The sequence below is a fragment of the Dipodomys spectabilis genome, unplaced genomic scaffold (genome assembly GCF_019054845.1).
Source record: "Dipodomys spectabilis isolate Male_0828 unplaced genomic scaffold, ASM1905484v1 ptg000001l, whole genome shotgun sequence".
In the NCBI taxonomy this organism is placed as follows: Eukaryota; Metazoa; Chordata; class Mammalia; order Rodentia; family Heteromyidae; genus Dipodomys; species Dipodomys spectabilis.
The window spans coordinates 5,400,857-5,428,324 of record NW_024870678.1 but is presented as its reverse complement, the minus strand read 5'-3'; the positions used below and the strand labels follow the sequence as shown (position 1 = coordinate 5,428,324).

The 27,468-nt window shown below is 36.6% G+C and overlaps 2 protein-coding genes across 8 annotated transcripts in view; one reads left to right on the top strand and one right to left on the bottom strand.

The window, feature by feature from the left end:
- The window catches only part of Lama4 (laminin subunit alpha 4), a 143,109-nt gene extending 130,483 nt beyond the window's left edge, over window positions 1–12,626 (top strand). The window contains exons 35-39 of the mRNA XM_042670479.1: window positions 1,980–2,139; window positions 5,253–5,383; window positions 6,435–6,528; window positions 7,009–7,128; window positions 12,173–12,626. Of these exons, the coding sequence (XP_042526413.1) occupies window positions 1,980–2,139; window positions 5,253–5,383; window positions 6,435–6,528; window positions 7,009–7,128; window positions 12,173–12,318 (651 nt within the window). The 3' untranslated portion in view covers window positions 12,319–12,626. The remainder of the gene's footprint in view (window positions 1–1,979; window positions 2,140–5,252; window positions 5,384–6,434; window positions 6,529–7,008; window positions 7,129–12,172) is intronic.
- A 4,513-nt stretch (window positions 12,627–17,139) lies between these two features.
- Fam229b (family with sequence similarity 229 member B) lies at window positions 17,140–27,439 on the bottom strand. Of its 7 annotated transcripts, none has more exons than XM_042699485.1 (5): window positions 27,351–27,432; window positions 20,981–21,012; window positions 19,549–19,707; window positions 18,442–18,585; window positions 17,140–17,356 (listed from the first exon to the last, which is right to left on the bottom strand). In XM_042699485.1, the coding sequence occupies exons 4-5, from the start codon at window positions 18,564–18,566 to the stop codon at window positions 17,239–17,241; spliced, it is 243 nt and encodes an 80-aa protein (XP_042555419.1). In that variant the 5' UTR covers window positions 18,567–18,585; window positions 19,549–19,707; window positions 20,981–21,012; window positions 27,351–27,432; the 3' UTR covers window positions 17,140–17,238. The 7 variants fall into 7 exon arrangements, with proteins under 7 accessions (XP_042555419.1, XP_042555160.1, XP_042555469.1 ...); XM_042699226.1 differs by having other exon boundaries at window positions 18,442–18,580; XM_042699535.1 differs by having other exon boundaries at window positions 18,442–18,580; window positions 19,606–19,707.
- Window positions 27,440–27,468: the final 29 nt, after the last annotated feature.

Genomic DNA, 27,468 nt, shown 5'->3' with positions numbered 1-27,468 from the left:
AACTAGCAAAAGTAAAGTTGTAGTTTTACTAGATGAGACATCACAGTAAGTATTACCTGCAGGCTATCTGTCTGCCTGAGGCATTACTAAGTCAGTAGTTGTCTTTTGATTTTAATATAGAAGTAAAAGGAAAAAAATATTTCAGAAGCATAAATTATCATGAAAATTCATTGCTCTAGGGGCTTTTATTAGTTTTGCAAGTATCTATAATTTTAATTTAGGCAGATATCAACACTAGTAAACAAGTTATTCCAGAAGATTATTGAGTTAGAAATGTAATGTTTCAGGTCATTCCATAAATGCAATTTGATTTGTGTTTCTTTCACATATATATATATTACAGAGTACAATATATAAAGATGTGATTATTATAAATTGATAAATGATTCATATAAATGATTATTATAAATGTACAATTATAATGTACAATTACATAAGGATTGCAGGTACCCTGGGAAATAAATGAGAATGTAGTAAGAAAAGTCATTTTGTAATTTAAAAACTAAAATATATCAGCTTTTAAAAATATTTAGCAAGCTTTTTCTAGCTCTCTTCTCTTTCCTAGCTCTCTCTTTCCAAGCTCTCTCTTCTCTTTCCCAGCTCTCTCTCTTTTTCTAGCTCTCTTCTCTTTCCCAGCTCTCTCTTTCCCAGCTCTCTCTTCTCTTTCCCAGTTCTCTCTCTTTTTCTAGCTCTCTTCTCTTTCCCAGCTCTCTTCTCTTTCCTAGCTCTTTCCTACCTTTCCCAGACGCTCTCTTTTCTAGCTCTTTTCTCTCTTTTCTAGCTCTTTTTCTCTCTTTTCTAGCTCTTTTCTCTCTCTTTCCCAGCTCTTTCTCTTTCCTAGCTCTCTCTCTTTCCCAGCTCTCTCTCTCTCTTTCCTAGCTCTCTCTTTTCCAGCTCTCTCTTCTCTTTCCCAGCTCTCTCTCTCTTTTTCTAATTCTCTTCTCTTTCCCAGCTCTCTGTCTTTCCCAGCTCTCTTTCCCAGGCCTTTCCCATCCGCGTGGAGGGCCCCCTGGCCTGGTCCCAGCAGTTCTACTCAATAAACCTACCCCTTACCTGAAAAAAAAACATTAGCAAGAAAAGGAATGAATCCAAGGACTAAAGTTTTTTTAATGTGAACATGTTTGATTGTAATACAAAGGGCTAATAATACACTTCTAAAATCCATTAACATATATAAAGCAAAAAATAGTCATTCACATTATAATTCAAAAGAATTATGTTGAAATATAATTTTAAAAGATTTTCAAACAGAATGAAATCAGTTATCCAATATGGCCCAAGTTTTATGTCCTGAAGTATGATAAATTCTCAACTACAGTAACAACTAATAAGGCCAGAAACATAAGCTTTTAGTTAGGAATAACAGGTTTAAGGATTTTGCTAGCTCTCATCAATGTTAGTGATCTAGGGCCTTCCTAGTATTCTTTATTGTGTGTGTGCATGTGGGTCATGGGACTTAAATTTAGGACCTGAGTGCTGTCCCTGAGTTCAAGAGTAGTGCTCTACCCCTTTGAGCCACAATTCCACATCTGGTTTTTCTGGTGGTTTATTGGAGATAAGAGTCTCACAGACTTTCCTGCCTGAGTTGACTTTGAACCATGATACTCAGATCTCAGCTTCCTGAGTAGCTAGGAGTGATAGGCGTGGGCCAACAGTGCCTGGCTCTAGCTGTTATTCTTGAAGAAAAAAAACTATTTCTAATGCTCAGTTTGCCAACTGCAACTGCAATTTATTTTGTCACAGTATATGGAGATTTTTTTTTCATAGCTTAACTATACAAGCTGATGTTGTCAAATGCAAAGTTCCAGTTTCAAATGGCTATTTAAAAAGCAACCTCCTGGAAAAGTATTGATAACTCAAGAGAACTAAAATAAATTGATAAGGAATTGCTTGGTGTTCCTTCAGACCCAAACCCTCCCATTTTGCTTCTCCATGAGTGCTGAGAAAATGGGTTTTTAAGAAATGTTTTCTTCTTTCAGATTAACTCGGTGTACAGTTTCAGCGGCTGTCTCTGCAATCTCCAGCTAAACGGGGCCTCCATCACCTCTGCTTCTCAAACATTTAGTGTGACCCCGTGCTTTGAAGGTCCGATGGAAACCGGCACTTACTTTGCAACAGAAGGAGGATATGTGGTTCTAGGTAATGTGACTGCTGTGATTTCAATGTGGTTTGTTGCCATTTAAACTCAGGTTGAAAACTATTTCCCAATTTAACAGTAGTGAAAGGTGTTGGTTGGGCTCCTTAGTGGATGATGAAGCCATTAAGAAGGATTAATGCTTTTCTCACAGGAATGAATTCCCACTTTGCAGGGGGACCAGCTGGTGACTGCCAGAGTAGGGTGTTAGAAAGTCTGGCCCCTCCCCTCGTGTTCTCACTCTCTTGCCCACGTGTTCATTTGACCTTCTACAGCTGTACTACGACCCTCACTAGATGCAGGCACACCAGGCTCCTATCGTTTCCAGCCAATGGATCTGTGAGATAAATAAACCCTTTTTTCTTTATAAATCACTCAATCTTAGGTATTCTGTTACAACAACAGAAAATAGACTAAGATCAAGACTGGTGTTGAGTACATGAATGAAATGCTCTTGAGATGGTTTATATTGGGTTCCTACTGAAAACTTTAAAAAGCCCCACTCATTTTGATCAAATGACCTTCTTTCTAGAAGGATCGTTATTTCCAGCCTCTCTATTGCTCAGGGCAAACATGTGGTCCCCATCCCTGTAGGCTCTCCCTGACTAGAGCTTCCAGATGCAGACAATCATAGTTTCTTAGAACTTCCTATTCCTTAGCCGGTCACCAGTGGCTCAAGCTTGTAACCCTAGCTACTCAGGAAGCTGAGTTTTTGAGGATCCAGGTTCAAAGCCAACTTGGGCAGGAAAGTCGGTGAGACTCTTATCTCCAGAAAACCAGTTAACCACCAGAAAACCAGAAGTGGCGCTGTGGCTCAAATGGTAGAGTGCTAGCCATGAGCTGAAGAGCTCAGGGACAGGGTCCATTCCCAGAGTTCAAGCCCTACAACCAACCAAAAAAAAAAACAAAAACCTTTCTGTCCTGTTGTGTGGTCTAGCCTATGTTGGTTGGCTCTTGCCACCCCCTGTTCCTCTCATTCTTCCTGTACTCTCTTTTAGTATGACCTGTTGTCCCCACTAAAGGAAATATCTGCCACACAACCCTATCTGACAACACCATCCCTCAGAAGCTCTTAATTCTGGATTTTTATTGTCTTTAACTATTACTTACTCAATCAACAGTTTTGGGTTTTTTTTTGTGTGTGTGTGTTTTTTTTTTTTTTTTTTTTGGTCAGTTGTAGGGCTTGACCTCTGGGCTTGGGTGCTGTCCCTCAGCTCTTCAGCTCAAGGCTAGCACTCTACTACTTGAGCTACAGCGCCACTTCCGGTTTTCTGGTGGTTTATTGGAGATAAGAGTCTCATGGACTTTCCTGCCCAGGCTGACTTTGAACCATGATCCTCAGATCTCAGCCTCCTGAGTAGCTAGGATTACAGGCGTGAGCCACTGCTGCCCGGCTTTCAATCAACAGTTTTATTGTATGCCTCTGATAGGGTAATCCCTATGACAGATGATGGACTCTAATAGTTGTACAAACAAAATCCTAGCAGACTATAGACAACTACCATCTGATGCATTCCAACAAACATTCTATAGCACAACTATTAGAGGTGAGAAAAGCATCAGAATAGGCACTAGGAATGAGAAAAGGACGAGTATAAGAACACATGTTCCCTGATCCTTAGGTGCATCCCCAAATAAAGAAATTTCAATGTAGCTGTGCACTTTCTTAACCATTTGTGTCCAATTGAGTAGCCAGAGGTACTCTCCCTCTCTGTCTAGCTTATGACTTTGCTTTCCTCTTCTGCTCCACCTGTTTATTACTACTAAAACATCGATATACTCTTTTCTTATTTCATCTCTGAGATTTAGTAGTATGAATCTAACAGTTTGGGTAGCCTCAAATGCATAAGCATCTGTACAATTGATGTTCTATTACATGAACATTAACTAACAGCAGGAAAAATGGTAAGGTATACACACAACTAAGATACCCAGGTCAGCAGGGTGCTGGTTGTTCATACCTGTAATCTAGCCAATCAGGAGACTGAGATCTGAGGATCATGGTTCAAAGCCAGGCAGGGCAGGAAAGTCCATGAGACTCTATCTCCAAATAACCAGCACAAAAGCTGGAAGTAGAGCTGTGGCTGAAGTGGTAGAGTACTAGCCATGAGCAAAAAAATCTCAGAGGCAATGCTTAGGCCCTGGGTTGAAGCCCCAGGACTGGCAATAAACACACACATACACACACACACACACACACACACACACACACACACACACACACACACACACACACACACAGGTTTGCAATTAACCTCTTGGAACACCATGATTCCTCAAAAGCACTGTCTTTAATCACTGCAACAGCAGCAGCACTAGATGCTTTTGCTGCTATCAATTTTTTTTTATCTGAAATGGTTCAGCAGCACTGTCACTAGTAAGCTATCTGTTTAAGAATTCATTTACAAGCTGGGCACCAGTGACTCATGCCTGTAATCCTAGCTACTCAGGAGGCTGAGTAGCTGAGGATTGTGGAGGCTGAGGCTGAGGATTGTGGTTCAAAGCCAGCCCAGGCAGGAAAGTCCGTGAGACTCTTATCTCCAATAAACCACCAGAAAACCGAAAGAGGCGCTGTGGCTCAAGTGGTAGAGCACTCACCTGAGCTGAAAAGCTACAAATAAAGTCTAACTTCCATACGTGAGTACTGGAGCCCTTTCATTGTGGTTCCCCAACCGTCATGCTTGATTGTCACTATGTAGTACATCCAGACACACTGGCCTTCACCTGGCTGGCTCTCCAAGGGTTACAGCCTCCACACCAGGCTTCAAATGTTATCTTCTCTCCAGATTGCCCTGTCCTCCTTCTCATTCTCAGAATAGTAAAGGATGCTAGTTGGCACTCATTTCTCCTCCCCTGAAACCTCCAAGCACAGACAGTATTTTTAGCTGCTTGTCCCACCTCCCATCCCACAACAAGAAGAATGGGTTAGTTATCTTAGTCCCCCACAGAGCTTTCCATGCTGAGTTAGACATTGAAAATGGCACTTTCTACTTCCCCGCTGAGAAGTACATCAAATTTTTGAAACTAGATTCAAAAAAAAATATGTAATTACAAAATCACCCCATAGTTGCAAATTTTAGTTTGCTGTTCTCAAAGCATATGGTATTTCTCTCCACAGATGAATCCTTCAACATTGGCTTGAAGTTCGAAATTGCATTTGAAGTTCGTCCCAGAAGCAGTTCCGGCACCCTTGTCCATGGCCACAGTGTCAATGGGGAATACCTAAATATCCACATGAAAAATGGACAGGTCAGCCTTAAGAAAGAATTTATCAGGGTGTTTCATCAAACCTTAGCTTCTGCTCTAAAACTGATTTATCTCACAAAATTTTTTCATTAATCTTTCTAGCTGGAAAAAAATAGGAAAGCTGTAATATGAAATTTAAATGTGGGGAGTATTTGCATTCACATTCAAACACTGGAAGTTGTTTGATTAGAAGAATCTTGAAAATATGCCAATATTTTAAACAATAATAAATAAATAAAAAGAAAATATGCCAATATTACCAAGAAATGAAAATGAAAAAGATCGCCAATAACAGTCTTGTAAAAACTTGTAACAAAACTTTTTCAGCAATTGGAAGCAAAAAACTTTTAATTACCAAAATCAACAAATGCAAAAACATCTTTCTAACTAAAATGTATTTTTATCAAAGATACTTGTGCATAAATGTTATTTTCAATGATCAGAAATGTATAAATTTAGAATAACTTGAACATAACTTTCACACTAAAATATTACCAAAGAGTATTCATAGTACAATTAAATATATATTAAGGGAAATGTACATTTTCATTATATCTTAACATAAAGAAACCACGCCCAAAGCCCTCAAAAATAAACTAATAACAATAATAATAACTTATCTTTCCATGGTACTTAATGAATCAATTAAATTAGTCCTCCCAATATCTCTAGAACATAGGTAAGATTACCACTCTTAATTTTACAAATAAGACAACTGGAGCAGAAAGTGAGATAAATAGGAGCCCCAAAGCTTCTACTCATCACTATTTTAACCAGCTTTCTTTAATATACCCTGCCTTTAGAAATCAAAGGAGTTCCTCTGTTATATTTGTCATTCTTCTTCTCCCCAATATGATTATCTTCTCCAAGAAACATACCCAGAATAAACAATTTCTATCTCCTACTGAAGACTGCCCTCTTGTGTTCAAATTTGTAAAGTTAATAAGGTGTAGATACTTGTTTAAAGGATTATTTCTCTGTGGTAAACTATTTAAGAAAGTCATGATGCAGGCAAAGTTAAACTAAATTACATAGCATTCTCTGTCTTTGGCAGGTCATAGTAAAAGTCAACAATGGTGTCAGAGACTTTTCTACCTCAGTAACACCCAAACAGAGTCTCTGTGATGGTAGATGGCACAGAATTACAGGTAAGAGAATCCAACGTCCTGTTTCCTTTACAAAAATGAGTCTTATCACACACACCCCATCCCCTGGAGAGGGTGGTTAGGGACTAGCAGGACTTTATGACTTATATGGCAGATGATGAATGTCAGTTTAAAGGCATCCAAGAAAAGAAAACCAAATGTTAGTTTATTAAATACATATATTGAATCCATGTGTGAGTTGAAACTATGAATGCTGCCAAATAGTGCAGGGGAGTTGTTTGTGTAACGCATAACTTGTGAAGCTAGAAGGCAGCTCTAGAGTAGTCTACATATTCTCTCTTTCAAATAAAAATCTTCCAGTGTTTGCTCAGTTAGATGTGGCTGGACATTATGGATGTTTTGATGACACAGAAGTATGGAGGGTTATTGTAGAATTTATCATTATTGTGATAAATGAGTCACTTCCATGTGAAAATTGATGACACATTCGCCTCATGACCTGTCTTTTGCACTATATTTCAGTTATTAGAGATTCAAATGTGGTTCAATTGGATGTGGACTCTGAAGTGAACCATGTGGTTGGACCACTGAATCCGAAGTCAGCTGATCACAGGGAGCCTGTTTTTGTTGGAGGTGTACCAGGTAAGCCAAAAAAGCAATCAGTTCTTATGACTGTTATTGTGATATGAAGAACTGAGCCATTGGGCATTCCTAATTCACCTAATAACTCAAACTAGCCCCGCCAATATATAGATATGAAAAAGGATACCGAAAAACATGGCTCCTTATCCAAGCACCAAGCAAGTACTAGCATTCTAACCACCATTATTACTCCAGCTTGCCATTCTTGCCTGTTTTTCTCTCCATTCCTTTTAAATATCTTCCATACATATACTACAAAATACTTAGTGAAATGCATTTGTTAATACTGCTCTAGGATCTGAGGGCTAGGAGGATTAAAAGTTTGTTGATAATTGCTCCTTGCTCTTAACAGGAAAGAATACATAGCTCTCTGTCCAAATTAGTTTGAATTGTGAAAACAGCTGCATGTGGTTCTCATGTACTGCACAGTCCCTGAGAGGTTCCCAGCTGTGGTCCATAAACTTCATCAGCAATATCACTGCCTCATCTGCTGAGAATGCTGAATGCATGATCCAGGAGGGTGCTGAGCATGAGCACACTTACGGGCCCCATGTCAACTCCCGCACACATGCACGAGCTCTCATCTCTGTCTCTGTCTCTGTCTCTGTCTCTGTCTCTCTCTCTCTCTCTCTCTCTCTCCCACCTCTCTCTCTCTCTTCTCTCTCCATCTCTTTCTCCATAACCTTATGGGGAACAAAATTGTTTTTGTGTATTTCACTAACTTGGAAAAAAATAGAATACTCTTAACAAGGAGAAGGATATAAGAAAGATATCTGTATTTTTGTATCTGGAATTTTAATCATCTCCTCGCAAGATTTAGACTATTCTGCATAAAGGTAGTCGATGTTTCCAAGAGAAAGAAAAGACAGAGATAAAAGTAAGCACCTCACCTTGGGTCCTCTCAAAATAGTCCTTTCTAGTATTTTTTAATAACAGTATTGACGATGACAGTAATTTGGGATCAAAAGTAACATTTAAGATTCTTAAAAATAATTCTTCCTCTCTTTTACGTCCTCCTACTAACTCCTGTAGCTGCTCTGCTCTTTCCGCTTGCCTCTGGCTTTAGTTCTGAAAGAGATTCTAGCAAAAGCCACCACTGCATTTCATGAAGGTGCAGTATTTAAAAAGAAATGTTTTACATCAGTGCTTATGTTTCTATAAACTGCTTCCTTCCAGAAGCACATCATAGTTTAACATAGTTTTCAAAGGCCCAAGGATCCAATTCCACATAGTACTGAAGGCCCTTGATCATCTGTCCCTTCCATCCTTTTACCCCTGAGACCCCCCTATACATTCTGACACTTCCCTTAATATTCAATGATGCTTTCTTTGTTCCCAGACTTTTCACTCATGCTCCAGGCTTCAATTTCTGAAACAAAATATTTTTTCTTCTAGTACTTTTCAGGCAGCAACTTCTTCCAGTCTAAATTGCCCTTTAGAAGTCAGCTAAGATTTTTGCTTACACCCTTTCTCCCTCGGGTGTGTAAAGTAACAGTGCTGAAGTACTTATCACAGAATGTTGTTAAAGCTGAACAGAACAGTCCTTGCAGGCAGGGAATCTGCCTTCATTCACAACCCCAGCACTGTGCTAGGCTCCCGGTGGTGGGCAAAACAAGCATGGCCCTCTAGGGAGGGTACAGTTGTGGTTTCTCCCTTTGCAGCTCACATGCTCACCACATCATTCGAAGTGTTTCTCTTTGGGTTTTTTTTTTGGTCTGTTTCCACAATCAGCTTTTAGCACTATAGACTGATATCATTAAACTTACTATGTTAGCAAGATGTACCTAAAGCCAAACCCAGCCTATCAAAACCATATAGTGAATAGCAAACTTAGTTAATGACACATCCTGCAGGAACTGGCAGCTAAGGAACATTACTACCAGCCCAGTACACCACTGCAGCTTTAATGCCTTCTCAGAATCCTATCAGCAAGCCTACAACACACACAATTATATCTTAAGCTGAATGTAATTAATTATGTCATTCCGAACTGTTCGAGATTAATTCCATTAAAATCACATCAACAACAAGGGCTTTAAGAAAAATAAATAGCATAATAAAATTCCTGGAATAGTAGCCACTTGTCCCACTCAGAGCCCTAGTGACTTGTTATTTCTTTTTCTTATTTATTTATTTACTTATTTACTTATTATCCTTAAGTGGTTCTACAATGGGGTTTCAATTCAGCATGTCAGTTTGTGATACAGTGCATCTTTTTTTTTTTTTTTTTTTTTTTTTTTTGCCGGTCATGGGGCCTGAACTCTGGGCCTGGGCGCTGTCCCTCAGCTCTTCAGCTCAAGGCTAGTGCTCTACCACTAGAGCCACAGCACCATTTCCAGCTTTTTCTGCTTATGTGGTGCTGAGGAATCGAACCCAGGGCCTCAGGCATGCAAGGCAAGTGCTCTACCACTGAGCCACCTTCCCAGCCCCAGTACAGTGCATCTTGATCAATGTCACTACTTTCACGTCATTCTCTCCCATCTCTTCCAACCCCATCATTTTTTCTATCACTGAAAAGCCAATGCATAAAATTCATAGGACTATTACACCAACAGAAGGCAACTTTATTCCATGAAATTTAAAAGTCAAACTTTAAAGTTAAAAGATTTAACTTCATGAGCCCATACACAGGTTTAAGCAATTATTTCTCTACTAAAAATCCTACATTGTTTTATATGTAATCAAACTTTTAACCTAAGAAATATTCTCTTAATTGATTTTGTCAGTCAATTATGTATGTCCTGCATTTTTCTGTCATGTGGTGAATTATACAGACTATAATTGGTATACAAATTCTTTCCTCTGTGAGCAACAGGATGAACCAAAATCCATGTTCTAAATCTAGTCTATGATGTGGGCAAAAGCTTTAGATGTTCCTACTCCTTGTAATCTTCCCTATTCATTTTTTTAGTCATCCTAATTTAGGGAACTGAACTACTCAAGCCCCTTCTGCATTTAAATCTTTATGACCATCATTCTGAATATTAAATGCTATTTCCATGATTTATTTTTAAACTTCTGCATACTGACTCAACATTACTGAGAAAATTTATGACAGCTGCTTGATGATGTTTAATGTGCTGTCTTGTTTTATCTTTCTGAGTTACTGATTTCTGTTTTCCATCTTTTATCTGCTACTGCTCACAGAGCTGTTTGTATACAATAGCAGATTTGACTAAATGGATTTTAATTTCATGATATTTCTAAGCTCTCTAAATTGCTTTCAATTATATTACTGCTATCATCCTAACACATCTAATTGTATCTGCACAATTAATAAACATAAGGCTTCTTTGACCGGTCTAATTATAATAAGGGGAGAAAGTTCCCCTGGCATATTACAGGCCACCTGTGCTCACAAAAACATGATGCCAGTTATAAATTCCCTATTTGCAACTCTGAAGCCCTGAGCTCAGAAAATTAAATTTTAGTTTATTTGGATTCATTATTTTCTCATTCTATTCTATGATCTTGGCAGAAGTGTAGAGGCTGAAGGGTTATAATACTAATTAAATGGAAACTGAAATTTCTTTCCCCCTTCTCAGCAAAGCACAGGAAATAGGTGAGGCCTGTGTAAAATTAACTGTTGTGGCTTTACATGTAAATAGCAAATTTTAGTCCTAGAAGACAACTAAAACGATAGCTGATCATAGAAAACACTGTAAATCATTTAAATGATAGTGTACTCATATTACTTTGAAAGCAAATGATAGCCAGGCACGGATGGCTCGTGCCTATAATCCTAGCTACTCAGGAGGCTGAGCTCTGCGGATCCTGGTTTGAAGCCAATCTGGGCTTCAGGAAAAACAAAGGAAGGAAAGCAGATGATATTCCCGAGAGTCATTTACAACTATTTTCCTGCTGACATATGAAAACTTGTGAGCAATTATGTTTTTTGTTTTCTTTTGTTTTTGTTGGTTGTGGGGCTTGAACTCAGAGCCTGGTACTGTCCCTGAGCCTCTTTTATGTTCAAGGCTAGCACTTTACCACTTGAGCAACAGAGCCACTTCCAGTTTTTGAGTGGTTAATTGCAGATAAGAGTCTCAGGGGGACTTTTTTGCCCCAGCTGGCTTCAAACCGTGATCCTCAGATGTATTCTTTAGCTAGGAGCTAATATTTGGTATCAGAATGCCTCCATTACAAATTTTTTATTGTAAAGGTGTGATGTACCCTAGGGATTACAGTTACATAATCAAGTAATGAGTGCATTTCTTTCTGAACAGTGTCACCCCCTCCCTCATTTTCTTCCAGTTTTTTTCCTCATGACCCCCTCCAATTCCCCAAGTTATATAGTTCTTTCCAACATAGTGTCTAGTGAATATCACTGCTGAATTGATTGGTTCTTGTCCCACTGTTTCTGTGATTTCCCCTTCCCCTTCCCAAACCAGATAGATTTATATACAAGACAAAGGGTACACAAATAAAATATAGTGACAAAAGGGAATAACACAAAGGACAACAATGCAAACTGTACAATAAAAAAATCTATTGTTTCCATTTCTTGGAGAGCTTTCTTATGACCCAGGAATCCCATTCCTGGACATTTATCAAAATGACCACAAACCAGACCACACTAAAGCCCCCAATACAACCATATTCATTACAGTATTGGTTACCATAGCTAAGATATGGGATCAATCTAGATGCCCCTCAGTGGACAAATAGATCAAGAAAATGTGGATATATACACATGGCATTCTATGCTTCCATCAGAAAGAATATTGCCCCATTTGTAAAGAAATGGAAAGACTTGGAAAAATATTAAGTAAACTAGACCCAAAGAAACATAGGTTTCATGGTTTCCCTTATTTGTAATAATTAAAATGTAGCTATAAATCTACAAGAAAACCCAATGGACAGTAAAAGACAAGTTACATTTGGGCATGATTAATTAAACAGGACTCTAAATTATGCACACAGTGAGACCAAAAGAAGATACTCTTGAGAGGATCACAAGGACTTAATACCTATGTGCATATGATCATATAAAATGATGCTTATCAAAATGAACTCAATTCCAATTTTTATTTCTTTCTCTTTTCAGAGTCTCTTCTGACACCACACTTGACCCCAGACAAACCCTTCACAGGTTGCATCCGCCACTTCGTGATTGATGGACGCCCCGTGAGTTTCAGTAAAGCAGCCTTGGTTAGTGGTGCTGTGAGCATCAACTCTTGCCCTGCAGCCTGACATGACCAGGCCACAGCTGCCTAGAGTACAGAATTCTTTGGAGCACTGAAATAAACACAGAGACAGTCAGGAAGAACTCTTTTCCTCTCAGTAGTAGCTCTCATCATATTGAACAGGACTTAAATGACTTGTTGGGGTCTGGATGCTTCTTCTCATTTGGATTTATAACCTGGGGGGTCCAAAATGCTTGCAGTGGGAAACAAGAAAATTTGTATTGAGGGCATACATACTTCCTGCTGGCAAAATTACTGTTGCTGTCTCTAATAAAAATAAAATGGGTTCTAAACAAATACTGGTATACATTTTGTAATAGTGACCACATTCTCAAATTCACCTTTCAGGGAAGATAACTTTCAACTTACACAAAAATATTTTTGACAAAAACTACCTTTATCTTAGAAAGATTTACTCACATTTATGAAATCTAAAATTAGAGGATACATTTATCACTTTAACAAGAATAGGTTTATTACCTCAGCTGTCAAGATTTAATCGTTTCATTTGGCAAATAGTAGTATAGTTTATTTTTATCTAGATAAAGGGAATTTAACTGCTGTTTATAAGAAAGACATTAACATTCCCTGTGTTCTATAGGAATCACTAAGGAATTATAGAAAAGAGAAAAATCATAAAATTCAACTTAAAAACATAAAAGTTCTTTTCTGAAGGCTACCCCTTCAGAAAAGTGTAGCTCAGTAATAGAGCCTTGGGCAATTTGTCTTGACTTTGTTTTCTTTAAGGAGGGTTACATTTTTATTTGACAATTATGTTATCACCTTTATTTTCTTGTTTTATTTTTTTATCTGATATTCCTCAGCCTTAGGCTAGCTATTTACAATTCCTAATAGAGGCATAGTTTTTCTCAGTCTCTACTTAAAGCCCTATATGTTCAGCAAGGTCTTTCCTCTTTGATTGGAATTCTCGGGTCTATACAAGCTTTGAGTTTGTCATGTATTGACTCCCTCGAAGATTTTTGATTTTTCAACTAGTTCAGTACATGTATAAGCTAATATTTTTCTTTGTCTAAAAAGATATGTCAAATATTCAAAGAGGTTGATAATTGAGAGAACTGTATCTTTCCCCAAAGACAGTCTTTTGAAGAAGACAGTTTCATTGGATGAAGTTCCTGGGAGAACATATATAGAGCTGGTCTAAACTTCAAAAGTGATCCTAAAGTCTGAAATAAAAGGATTCATCTGAGATTTCTCAGTATCATTTGTAGACAGTTTCAAGATGACTGTTGGTGACTTCAGTCATGATTATAGAACATCATTTTTCTTGATGAAATAGGGATCCCCTTCCATATCCTTAACCTCATTACCAATAAATTTAGTCAATAAGCTGAGCTCCCATAGTAGCAGTTTTACAGGAGCTTTACACATTTAATCATGCACTAAAAATTTTCTTGGGTATTTTTTCCCAAATACACATGCTCCATTTCTTAACTGATACTATCAAAATTTATTAAGCCAGAAACTATCTTGGGGTATTCAATAAAAAGATTTCCACCAAGTGTCAACACAAATATAAACCATGGAATCTTTCTTAAAAACATTCAGCATTTAGAAAAGGCCCCACAGAAAATAGACTTGAATAAGTATGCACACATTAAAAAAATTCATACATGCTAAAGAAGCCAGGTTAGCAACAGTACCTAATTTTAGCATAATGAGAAAAGGTGCATTCAAGAGGGTAGGCAGGACAGTTTTACATAATTTATGTCACCCCTCTTGACCATAAGCATAGTAGCATAGAGAGATATACCATCATCTTTGGGGAGAGATACATAAGCAAGCATAAGACTTTGCCTCAGAAGTCATATGAGACTACCATAGTAAAACCTGGCACAAAATCACAAAGGCCCCAAACATAAGGCCACTACTTCATCTGTGGGTAGATCTAGATCTAATCCAGCCCTAGCAAGATGAGCTTGAATTCTGGCCTACATCACCACAGCAAATTATAGCCGCCTTTTATCCTGAATATACTCAGCAATGTGTCAGCCATCATGGCCAACAGACTAGTGTTGCACCAGCCTGACAGCAACAGGCTTTGAATGTAACCAACAGCCTTAGTAAATAAAGAATGCTTTCCAATAGTGGTCCTAAGCTTAGAGTACCCTTTTAGCACTGTAATGGTAAAAGTGGTCGCAAGATTCGGCACTGGGTCAGTCAACCTGCCCCAAATCCCTGTCTATAGGAAAATCCCAAGCACAGACAGACTGTGAAGATTGGATTCAACACGCACACACACACACATTCGTAATCATAAAAGCCAGAAAGCCAGGATCAACCAGAGAAACATGACATCACCAAATGGAAAAAGTAAGATACCAGTGGCTGATCTCAGAGAACTGTCTGAAAAAGAGAACTCCAAGTAAGCTGTTTAAGGAAGCTCAGGGAACTTCAATACAGAGAAACAATAACAACAGTGATAGAAATAATTTTAAAGAACTAGGTGGAATAGGAGAAATCCTAAGTCTCCTTGGAACAGACAAATGTTCTTAATAGAGACCCAGAAGCACAACAAATCAAAGAAAGGTTGGACAAATGGGATTGCATGAAATTGCAGAGCTTCTGCATGGCAAAGGACATAGCTAGCAAGACCAATAGAAAGCCCACAGATTGGGAGAAGATCTTCACTAGCCATATGACGGACAAGTGTCTCATATCTAAAATATACCTGGAACTCAAAAAATTAAATCCCCCAACAACATATCCTCAAAGAAACAACTGCCCCATAAATAAGTGGGCTAAAGACTTAAAGAGAAACTTCTCTGAAGATGAAAGAAGGATGGCCAAGAGACATGAAGAAATGCTCAACCTCTCTAGCCATAAAATAAATACAAATTAAAACAACATTGAGATTCCACCTCACCCTAGTTAGAATGGCTATAATCAAGAACTCTAATAACAACAGATGCTGGAGGGGATGTGGACAGAAGGGAACCCTACTGCATTGTTGGTGGGAATGTAAACTTGTTCAACCACTTTGGAAAGTAGTATGGAGGTTCCTCAAAAGACTCCACATTGAGCTCCCCTATGACCCAGCAATACCACCTTCTGGGCATTTACCCAAATGATCACAAACAAGACCATACTAAAGCTACCAGCACAACTATGTTTATTGCAGCATTATTTACCATAGCTAAGATATGGAACCAACCCAGATGCCCCTTAGTAGATGAATGGATCAAGAAAATGTGATAGATACACACACACACACACACACACACACACACACACACACACACACACACACACACACACACACACACAATGGAATTCTATGCCTCCATCAGAAAGAATGACATTGCCCCATTTGTTAGGAAATAGAAAGACTTGGAAAAAATTGTATTAAGTAAGCCAGGCTTACATAGGTCCTATGGTTTCCCTTATTTGCAATAACTAGTATATGTCTGGGACAAGCAGAAAAGCTCAAATAAGATGATAAGTGAAATGAACCCCAAGATAAGGACACAAGTGGTTTTTTCTTCCTTGCTATTGTTTCTAACATATTTATAAGGTACCATGTGATTTTTTTGTTGCTTTGTATGTCCCTCCCCCATGGTATAACCCGTTTTCATGGTATTGGATGTTGGTATAATTTGGGGATGGGAAGGGAAAAAACAAATTGTTTAAATAGGGATACAGATTGACTCATTGCAACAATGAGGTGTTCAAGACGCTATGTCGAAAACCCAACTTTACAATTTAGGCGGGGGAGTGGAGGGGCAGGGAGGGAGGTGTAGCTGAGCAGGTGGGAGGGAAGGGATGGTAGGGGAAAAACAAAGAAGAAGGCAACAATACTGGATAAGAAATGTACTCATTGCCTTGCTCACATAACTGTAACCCCTTTGTACAGTATTTTCACAATTAAAAAAACTTAATTTAAAAAAGAGAACTAGATACAGTAGTACATTGGTGACCTCAAGGTTAACATCTGAAAAAAAAAGACTTGTTTTCATGTCTTGGAGTTCATTTCAATCAGCATCATTTTGTATGGTCATATGTACATAGCTCCTGAGTTACGGTTCTCTGCCAAACTAGCTTAGGCATCTACTAATTATTACAAATGAGGGAACCATAGAGCCTATGTTTCTTTGAGTCTGGCTTACTTCACTTAATATGATTTTTTCCAAGTCTTTCCATTTTCTTACAAAAGGGGCGATTTCATTCTTTCTGATAAAAGCATAAAGTTCCATTGTGTCCATATACCACATTTTCTTGATCCATTCATCTACTGAGGGTATCTAGTTCTTTCTTATTCCATTTTTCTTTTTCAATTGGTTTAACCCTGGCAATCTCTGTCTTTGATTCTGGTACCCTCCATCTTGTATATACATTTATCTGATTTGGGGAAGGGAAGGGAAATAACAAAATGATGAAAGAAGTACAAAGGATGACACATTGCAACAGTGATACTCACAAGACACCATGTCAGAAATGAACTTTACAACTTTTGGCGGGGAGGGGGAGGACTGGGGGGGAGAGCAAAGGGATAGTGGGAGAACAACAATGGAGTGGGTAACAATGTTCAACAAGAAACATACCTTACTCATGTAAATGTAACCCCTCTGTATAGCATCTTTACCAAAAAAAATATTTTTTAAAAAAATGATTTAAAAAATCAAAAGTCCCACACCTGAAGGATAAACCTTATAAACTGGGCTTCATCTCAAATTCTTGGTTATTTATTATCTACTGTGGGCAAGATGCCTTTAAGATACGTTCTACTTATGAAACATTCTGTCTTCTCATTATGTAACTACATTTCTGTTGGGCTGTTTTTTCATAAAAAATTAAACAGTGCAACTTTGTCATCATCCAACAGTGCCGCCACTTTATTTGTTTACCAGATCATACTGGCCATTACCCTTGACCCTAGTCAACCCTTGACCGAAGACTTAATGACAGATGACTATTTCGGATGCATTTCCTTGCTGCTTTGTGCAGGTGGCTTCCGCATTGTTGCATAGACAGTGATGGGGACATCAGTTATTGTCAGGCAATGACTTCCTGGGCATCTTCGGAGTTGCCTGAGGAACAAATGACAGATAGAGCACTGAAGTTTCAGTATATATTCAATTGTTTAAAATCACTCTGAAATCTTTGCATATCACAAAATACATATAACACAGAATCGCTGATGAAGCAGACCTTCTAGACTTATATACTAAAGAAATTGTGGTCGTTGCCACACATTGAAGTATAAGAAGTTCCTAAATATAAAAGTAATTTTCCAAATGTTCATTCTGAAAGATATTCAGTGATTGCTAACAGGCAAAAAGACACATAGTTACAAACTATTGACACAGTGATAATACTGTGTCAATTTGTTCATATAGGCACTTTAATGTCACTTTGGGTGAGTGATTTTAAAATTAGAGTATTTGTGGAGAAAAAAAAATACATCAACCATCTGGTTTTCCTTTTCCACATTCCCACCAAATAGTCATCCAAGTTCTGACATTTCTAAAGAGAAGGAACTCATTACTTCCCTAAGTAGACTATTTTATTCTCGAATAACTCTGATTTCCAAGCCACTACCTTATTAAGCTCAAATCTGTCTCAAAATCTCTAAGCCAAGACAAGCCTAGTATTTACTGTTTTGCTACGATAAATGGCAGAAAATGTGAAATAAATCCTATTATAGTTTTCTTTTAATTTTTCAAAAATGATTTAATAGGTGCTTGATGCTCTGCATTAATCTCTTCCAAATAGAAATACAGTCAGTCAAAATTACACTAAACCTGAGGCTTAAATACTTCGTTATTCATGTTTGTAGACTTATGCCTAATACAATACACTCATAAAACAGCACTAAAGATTTTCTTGAATGTTGTCCAATCTTGAAACTATCAACAACAACAACAAATATTTCTAGCTAAAAATTTACTCCCCAAAACAGAGATAACAAATTGGTCCAGACTTACAGAGATACAAATACACATTACAGTTTTTAAAAAATAACAATGATCCTTGGAAACAATAATTTTATAACAGCAATATTTGAATTCCTGAGCCTTTTTGTGTATTGCCGAAGGCTGAATATCAGCTAAAGCTTATACTAATGATAACCAATACATATCTCCTCAATTGTCAGGAGGAAGTGAACTGTCACCTATTTGGCGACGTCTCCTTCCCATTACAGGCAGCACTGGAACTCAGGCCCGATTCTAGCCCGATTGAAGAGTCTCCTCCTTCCACAGGAAATCTCCTTGGCTGGGTCCCAAACCGAAAAGGCATAATTCACTGAAAACCTAAATTTGAAATGTAAAATCATGAAGAGGTTATCTTCAAAGAGTGACATGAAACTTTTAACATTATAGGCACCCACAAACATTCTGAAAAAGAACACCTTAAGATATCTAGAAAAAGTACAAAATAGTGTATTACACACTAAGTATGAGTTTGTGTTTCACTTTCTTAGAGAAGCCTTTCAAAAATTTTATTATCTAATTTGATAGCACCTTTTATTTCTGTTTTATAACGATTACTATCAGTCTAATTCAGTGTTTCTCTTCCATGGCACTAGTGACATTTGGGACAATACCCTTCTCCAACATAGAGAAGGGCAAACTGTCCTGTGCAGCACAACGTGTTCTGCAGTGTTCATACACTATATGCCATCATCGTAGCCCTCTCCCACAGCTGTGACAGTGCAAAACGTCTTATTAAGTGCCACACATCCCCCACTAGGAGAGAAAGACAAAATTTCTCCCCGGTAAGAAACACTGGCCTAATGTTTTCATCACCACTTCCTTTCTGTCTTTGTCACCACTAAATCCTTAATGCCTAGAAGAGCTTTTAGTATGCAGTAGATATTTAATAACTCTCCCTTGAATAATTGTCTAAGATAGACCAAAAGCATGAAACATGAAAAATGTCAACACTATCTCATATATTTAGTATATGCCTACTAAATAAATGTTTATTGGTGGCAATATTAAAACCAAATTATTAAGGTTTAACAATTTGAATAACGTGATTTTTAGATGATACATTAATCATCTAGGAAAAAAGATTTTGGAATGGAAGGTATTGATCATGATACATTTTACTCATAACTTGACATGTTGAATTGACTAGTATAACTACAGAAAACAATTTTTCAAAACGAAACATACATTTTGCTCAAAAATGATCTTTTAACATCAGAATAAACTATGGCTTATCTAATTGTGGAGGTACTGAGTCAGTTAATTTGATCAAGGAAACATGAACTTACCAAAATAGGCCGAGTCTGATTCCTGTAGAGATGAATAAATCAATTGCTTCTACTGACCTTCCATAGAAAGCTGGACTTGCCAAAGGGATGATGATAAAATGTTCCAGTGCTACCCAGAAATTGTGACATCAGAAGATTCTTTCCATGGCTTCCTACCTGCTAAAGAATCAAATGTCTCCAGTCATAACTAGCAACAAGATGAAACTTGGATAAAAATTTTCATCTCTAAGGCTGTTGTATCTTTTAAGAGCTTTATTCTGTGGCTACCGACTTATTTTCTAATATTAAGCATTTTCATCCATGAATGAATACATGTAGCCTCATCCATCTGCACAAAATTTCACTGGTAATTCTTTTCTTTATATTCCATCTTCCTCATCTCTTTATTTCCCACAACTTCCCTTAATAATTCAAATGAATCCACCCTATCTATGTCATCATCCAACTTCAATATCAACTTCAAACCAAATTTATTTTTTAATTGTGTTATAATTGATGTTATAAAAACACTTAAAAAGATAGTAGTATCCAGGAATGGAATTACACTCACAAGTGATAATAGCATGGATAATCAGTACAAATGACAGTGATGTTACCACTACAATGTAGTCTTAAGAAAAATTCACTTTTGAGCAAAACTTTAATTTGTAATGCTAAAATGTATCAAGGTACAAAGGATACACTTATACACACATCTTTCCCATAAATAAGTTTTATTTTTGTATAGGAATAATTATCGTAGCTTTATTTTTCTTATTTTAAATTTTATTGTGAAGGTGACGTACAGAGGGGTTACCGTTACATACGTCAGGTAATGAGCACATTTCTTTTTTAACAATGTCACCCCTCTCCCTCATTTTCTTGCAGTACCCCCACCCACCCACAAGTTGTATAGCTCATTTCCCACCTCGTATCTCGTGAGTATCAGTTTTTACAAGGGATATTTTATGCCCCAGACTACTTCTTCTAATGTCTGTACCACCTATTCTTTTCCTACTGCTTTAACACTGCTTTGAACTCCTAAATAACATTTGCAGGAAGGGAGACTATGTTTTGTACTGTCATTATTCTGATTTCTTACCCTTGAATTTCTTCTCTGTCAGTATCTCAGTTTTGCCTGGTTTTGATCTGCTGTCCTTCTTCCAGCAAGTTCTTGGCTTCTATATACATACCTTATACTATCATTCAGTACCTCCCCTACTTAAGAATTTTTCGATTTACCACATAAGCCAGAACATTGCTTTTTCAACTAGCCAGTTTTACAATCTTCAAAGCTAATGACTAAAGTACTAAATGTCAGTAAGCAGCTTTACCTTGATTAAATTATTTACTGCTACCTACATATTACACTAAGTTCCCACTGCTGTGTTTCACCATTTGTTATGAAAAAGTTGACATCCCATCTAAGAATTTATTTTACATAATATCTTACCTCTAGACCTTCTTTTTCTTACCAGGTGCTATCTGTGGATAACTTGATAAAAATTTTAGCTTAAAGAAATACAGGTTTCACTTACTGTGTCATAATAAGACAAATCACTGCTGCTCATTGTTGGCTAATGCATGATTAGGACATAAACAGTTGTTCCTTAAGATGGTTAAGAAATGTTTAATGGTTGGACGTGAAGCATCAGTGCAAAAATGATGTGGGGTCAACTTAGAATACAGTATAAATTTTGACACCATATTAGCAATGAAATTCTGAAAACAAATCATTAAAAGCTTTTCTAAAATGGTATTACAACTACAAAGTAAAAAATGTTAGAGATCTTGAAGAAAAATAATATGTGATTACTTTGAACTAGTTCATTTTGAATCAATTATGCCAAATTTCTTAGTGAGTGGTATAATGCAACCAAACAGTAGGCTTAATTATGAAAATTCATAGGATGAATAATATATTTGAAGACAAAATGAACTTGACTCCACAGTAGATTTGTACAAAGCAATGGTAAAGTTTAAATGATGGTTAGTGAGATCTCTAAATATGTTCCTTTAACTTATCATAAGCCCTGAAATAATTATCCTTCAATTGTCATATTAATTCATGAGGTGCAGAAAAGGAATAATATATAAACTAATCATATCCTAAGAAATATTCACAGACTTTATTCAACAAATATTAATTTTCTGGGAATTCATGTGCTAAGTGATATATAAAAGACTAAGCAAAAACAATTTTTGCCATAGTGGAGTTTAAAGGTTAGAGTAAGATTTTTTTTTACATGCAGATTGTTCTTTTAAGAACAAATTGATATTATCTGCTTATTTTTTTATTGTGAAAATACTGTACAGAGGGGTTACAATTACATGGGCAAGGTAATGAGTACATTTCTTATCAAGCATTGTAGCCTCCTCCTTTGTTTCCCCTTAGACTAAGATATTTTTAAGACTATGCTATCAAATCTAAATCTAAAGGATGATTAGGCACCAATGAGGTAAAACTTAGGGAGAAGCAAAGACATGCAAATAGATGGAATAATATATGCAAAGATTAAATGCCTATGGACAGGACAAAAAATAGACCTGGAAGGTCACCATCCCTACAGCTGGTCTAGGAGATAAGTACAATCCAAATTATGCAGGAAAATGAATCAAAGTTAAGCAGACTTTATCATATGAGCAAGGGAACCTGGAAAAGAACTTTGATTTCTCAAGACATATATTTAGGTTTTACAAATTTCTATTTATTAATTTTCCACTCCAATCTTTACTCTTTCCTTTTATCTGCTTACTTTGGGCTTGAATTGCTTTCCTTTTTCTAGCTTCTTAACAGGACACTTAGCTACCAATTTTCTTCTTTTCTAATCATTTAATTCAGTAAAATTCTGTCAAAGCACTACTTTCATTCCATAGATGTTGAAAACTTGTCTTTTAATATTTCTCAGCCAAAATTTTTCCTTTTAAAGAAGGCATATAAAATGTTCAACATGTTGTCATGTTTCTTTGACCAATGAAGCTATTCACAATCTTGTTTCATCTTCAAACATTTGGGAATACTCTTATTTTTCTTTTACTTATTCCTAGTTAGATTTTAGTCAGAGAGCATTCTTTGTATAATTTGAAAATTTTAAATTGAGACTTGTTTTATGCCTAGGATATGAACTACTTTAATAAATGTCCCATGTGTATTGGAAAAGTTGCAACTTATGATGTTAATTAATGAAGTGTTCTGTGTCAGTTACCAGAGTTGTTAGATGCTTTTATTTTCTTCATACTTGCTTATTATTGAAGTAGCCATGTTGAAATCTCCAACTATGAATATGAATTTATTTACTTTTCCTTTCTGTTCTGATAACTTTTGCTTAATATAGGTTCAAAGCTGTTATTTTATGCGTATTTCATATAGTGATATCTTCATGAATTGACACCCTTATTATTGTGAATTATCTTTGTGAATTATCTTTTATCATTGAGAATTATTCTTACCTTTGAAATATAAAACTTTTATAGCTACTTTGTATTGCTACAGTTGTGAACATATTTTTCCTATTATTTTACTTTTTGTGTATATGTGTTTGTATTTGTTTTTATACCCAAAGTGGGTCTCCTATAAATGTATGTAATTGAATCTGATTACTTTTGTCTTTTAAATTATAATGTTTTATCTGAATTGAAAGGTACGTTTGGATAGAAAACTTCCATCTTGCTATTTGTATTTTCTTTATGTCATAAATTCTTTCTTCTTTTTTCTTATTTTGTCCTTTGGGTCTGAATATATTTTATGAATCTTTTAAAATAAACTGGTTTCTGTGCTTCCTTGGACTTTTACATTTTATTTCTTCAGGGTAACTGCCTTCAAATAACATTACCACTTCAGTATACTAAAAGGACCTGACAGGAATATATTCATTTCCTTTCTCTTGCCATTCATGACTTTATTTTCACATATTTTACTTCTTCCTATACTAGAAGTGTCATTGGACAATTACAGGATGATTGTTGAAATGAGAAGTCTTTTATATTTACCTATATATTTATCATTTTCAGTACTTTGATCCCCTTGAATAGGTCCAGATTTTCATCCAACATCATTTGCCTTTTGCCTAAAACAAAACTGATCCGATAGTGATTAATTCATTCAGCTTTTATATTTTTTTGTTTTTGAACAATACAATATTTTCACTGTGAAGAGATCCTAAGTATTTTTCTAGGTTTTTAGTACTTTTTATGTTTTGCTCCATTGGCTGGTATTGTTTCCAATTAGAAGTCTGGTATCTTTCTATTTGCCTTTATCTGAAGTATTTTATCTACTGACTAACTTTAAGGTCAGTTCTTTATCAGTAATACTAAGCAACTTGATTATAATATAGCTGAGATAGTTTCCTTCTTATTTCTTGTGCCTAAGAGTCATCGAACTTTTTGGATCTGTGAGCTCATGTTTATCACATTTGCAAATTTCTCAGCTATTATTTCTTTAAGTACTTTTTCTTCCCTCTTGTAACTTAAATTACATGCTTATTAAAGTACTTCCATTTTTCCCAAGCTCAATGACTTTTTAAAAAATTTTTTGTTCTTCATTTTAGTTTCCATTACTGTATTTAAGTTCTTTACTCCATTTTGGCAGACCAGAGAGTCTTCTCTCAATTCCATCATTTCACATTAATCATTGTGCTTTTTGTCCCTAGAAGACCGATTTGAATATGTTGAATTTGTTTTTTCATTTCTTCATTTGTCCATGCTACCATCTGTTTTCTTGGACATATGATATATGTGTATAACAGCTGGGTGTTTGGGTTGAGATTTTTTGGGCCTTGTTTACTGACCTTTCATTTGTGCCATTTCTTGTTATTTGTGTATGTATGTGTGTGCGTTTTTGTGGGTTTTGTTTTGTTTTTGTCAGTTGTAGGGCTTGAACTCTGGGCCTGCAAGCTGTCTCTCAGCTCTTCAGTTCAAGGCAAGCACTCTACCACTTGAGCCACAGAGCCACTTCCGGTTTTCTCGTGGTTTATTGGACATAAGAGTCTCACAGCCTTTCGTGCCCAGGCTGGCTTTGAACCATGATCCTCAGATCTCAGCCTCCTGGGTAGCTAGGATTACAGGCATGAGCCACCAGTATCCAGCTCACTTGTTCTGTTTTTAGCTGACTGAATTTTCTCATTATTGGGTTCATCTTTGGATATCTGGAAATGTTTATTTGAATTTCAGACGCTATGAGATTTACATTGCTAACTAATTTTATTTTTAGTCTGTGAAAGTGCTAAATAAAATAAAAATTAATAAAAATGATTTTAATGTTAGCCCTCAAAACTACTCTTTTAAATATTAAATTTTTAAAATTTTACAAATAGATTTGTTCTTTGGAAATTTGGTTTTACTCTTTCTTAGTGTAGACCAACAGTAACCTTTATAAAGGGCTAACATATCTTCTACTTAAGCATTACCTTTCTGAGTACTCAGCTCAATGCTCTACAGATTACAAGAATTCTTCACCCAAGATATTGAGAAGGTAAATTAGACCCAGCCCTGTGTGAACCCTAGGAATATTTTGCCTGCTCCAGTTGGTCTTTCCTTAGTCTTAAGTATTTTCCACACATGCATACACCAATCAGTATTGACATCTTGAGGTTGGTAGTTACCACAGTATTACAAAGTTTATCCTGATTTGTACAGACTCAGGTCCAGACAGGGACATCCGTAAAAAAACCTAAAATAAAAGTCATTATCTTAGCAACAGTTAATAAGAAAACTTGTTGAAAACTAAAGGGATAATGATACATATTAATTCAGTGACAAACTATTGGGAGGAAAACTTTTTAAAAAACTGAAAATCTGCCAAGCCAATAAATTTACTAATACACTGGAGGAAGTTAGAAAACATAATGTAAATTACTGTCAAGTGACATAATAACTCATAACAAGCACTGTGCACGCAATAGTAAAAATTGATAGAGTATGTACAAATTCAAATTATATTTCAATGACAATTTGGAAAGTGACAGAAGTACATTTTATCTCTTTGCTGTTCTATTTCATGTGTACTTATTAATTTTACACTGAGCCTTCTTTATCTCCTGCCTTTATATTATCTTCTAATAACTTCTTTTATATTACTTTCTAATAACTTTAGTATTTTTATCTTTTGTCTCAACAGTCTCTATGATTATTACTTTGATTTTTTCATCACTGTAGTCTACTCCTTTGTGCTTTTAGAAATTATTTTTTGCCTGGACTAGCCTCAAACTATGATCCTCCTGATCTCTACCACACAAGTAACTAAGATTACAGATGTGAGCTACCACATCCAGCTTAGGACTTAAGTTCTTTCCCATGCATGATTTCTGCAATCTAATAACTGGGACAACAGGGTAGAGCTTTGAAAGGTAAGAATACCAGATGAACTGGCACCAAAATTCACTGACACAGACATATCATCACCTACAATTGTCCACATTTTATGAATTTCACAAGTCCCAGACTTTGGGACCTCATCCCAAGAACTGAAGTGTCTGACTGCAGCTCAAAGACTCCCAAGTTTATCAATACGCAGTTAAAGGTAAATCTAGCAACTAAAATTTTCTTGACTAAAACTGCCTAGCAATTCTCAACAAGCTCAAGCACTAATGTGAAAAACATCCAAACAGAATTATGGGGAAGCACCAAGAGCTAATAGCTCATGCCTATAATCCTAGCTACTCAGGAGGCTGAAATCTGAGGATGAAGGTTCAAAGCCAGCTGGAACAGTAAAGTCCATGAGACTTTTATCTCCAATTAACTTCTCAGAAAAAGCCAGAAGTGGTGGTGTGGCTCAAGTGGTAGAACAGTAGCCATGAGCCAAAAGAGGCTAAGGACAATGCTTAGGCCTTGAGTTTGAGCCCCAGGACTAGCAAGAGAGAGGAGAGAGAGAAAGAGAGAGAATATTATGGGGAAGCCTTAGTAACATAAACAGCCCATTGCAACTTCAAACTTACCAGTTACTAGAAAAAGTAATGATGAATATTGTTTGTCCTGATGGGAAATAATGTGTTCTAATAGTCTGAATTATTACGGTTCATATCATCACACATTAAAAGCATATACACCTTTTGTTAAACATATATTTCTTAGAGTATTTTTCCAAAGATTTGTGGGAAATAGTGACTTCATTAAAAAAGTATTTGAGCCTTAAAATCTGGTCTTATTTGTTCCATAAAAAAATAATTAAGGCTTTTTATGTAATTGACAATTATAAGACATTAGGTTTTCAGGAATGCCTGACTTTTCAAACTTTTCTTCCACTGTCCCTTCTAAACATTGTGTATGCAACATTTATGTTATAAATCCCTCTATTCATGAGACTTTTGTTTAGTAACCCCTGAATCCTATGGGACTAATTGTCACCACCACACAATATTTTAATCCACAGTCTTTATAGGTTAAGCTTGTTTTCGATTAGTTTGTTGGAGCTGGATCTAATCTTAATTTCTTTTGAATGTGACAGAGGAGAGAAATAAATTTGGGGGAGTATGTGGCCTTCAACAAACAATTGGGTTTCTGAACTTAGCTTTGCCATTTTTGTGAGAAGGCACCTAGTTTTCGGTGGCATCTTGGTAGTCTATTGGTCTGGGGTTTCTTTATGCTCATCGACATTTTGGGTTTTGCATCAGAACAAAGGATCCACACGTTCTGCGTTGCCTTTAGAACAAAGGCCTCGTTTCATAGGGACACTGGGGTGGGCCTGGGGTGACATGAGTAGAGGGAACCTGACCCACCGCCCAGAGGGTTGAGATGTGAACCAGGACTAAACGTCTGATAATCCAGGAACAGCTGCAAAGACACAAACTCAAAAAAAAAAAAAAAAAATCACTCCAAAGCCGAATTACCCGTCAGTTACCGCGGCCTCCAGAGCTGCCGTTGCTCAAAGATGAGTTCACAAGGCAACTCAGGTTTGTGCCTCCGGGGCCCGGTCGCTATGGTAACGGCAAGACGCAACTGCGCTTG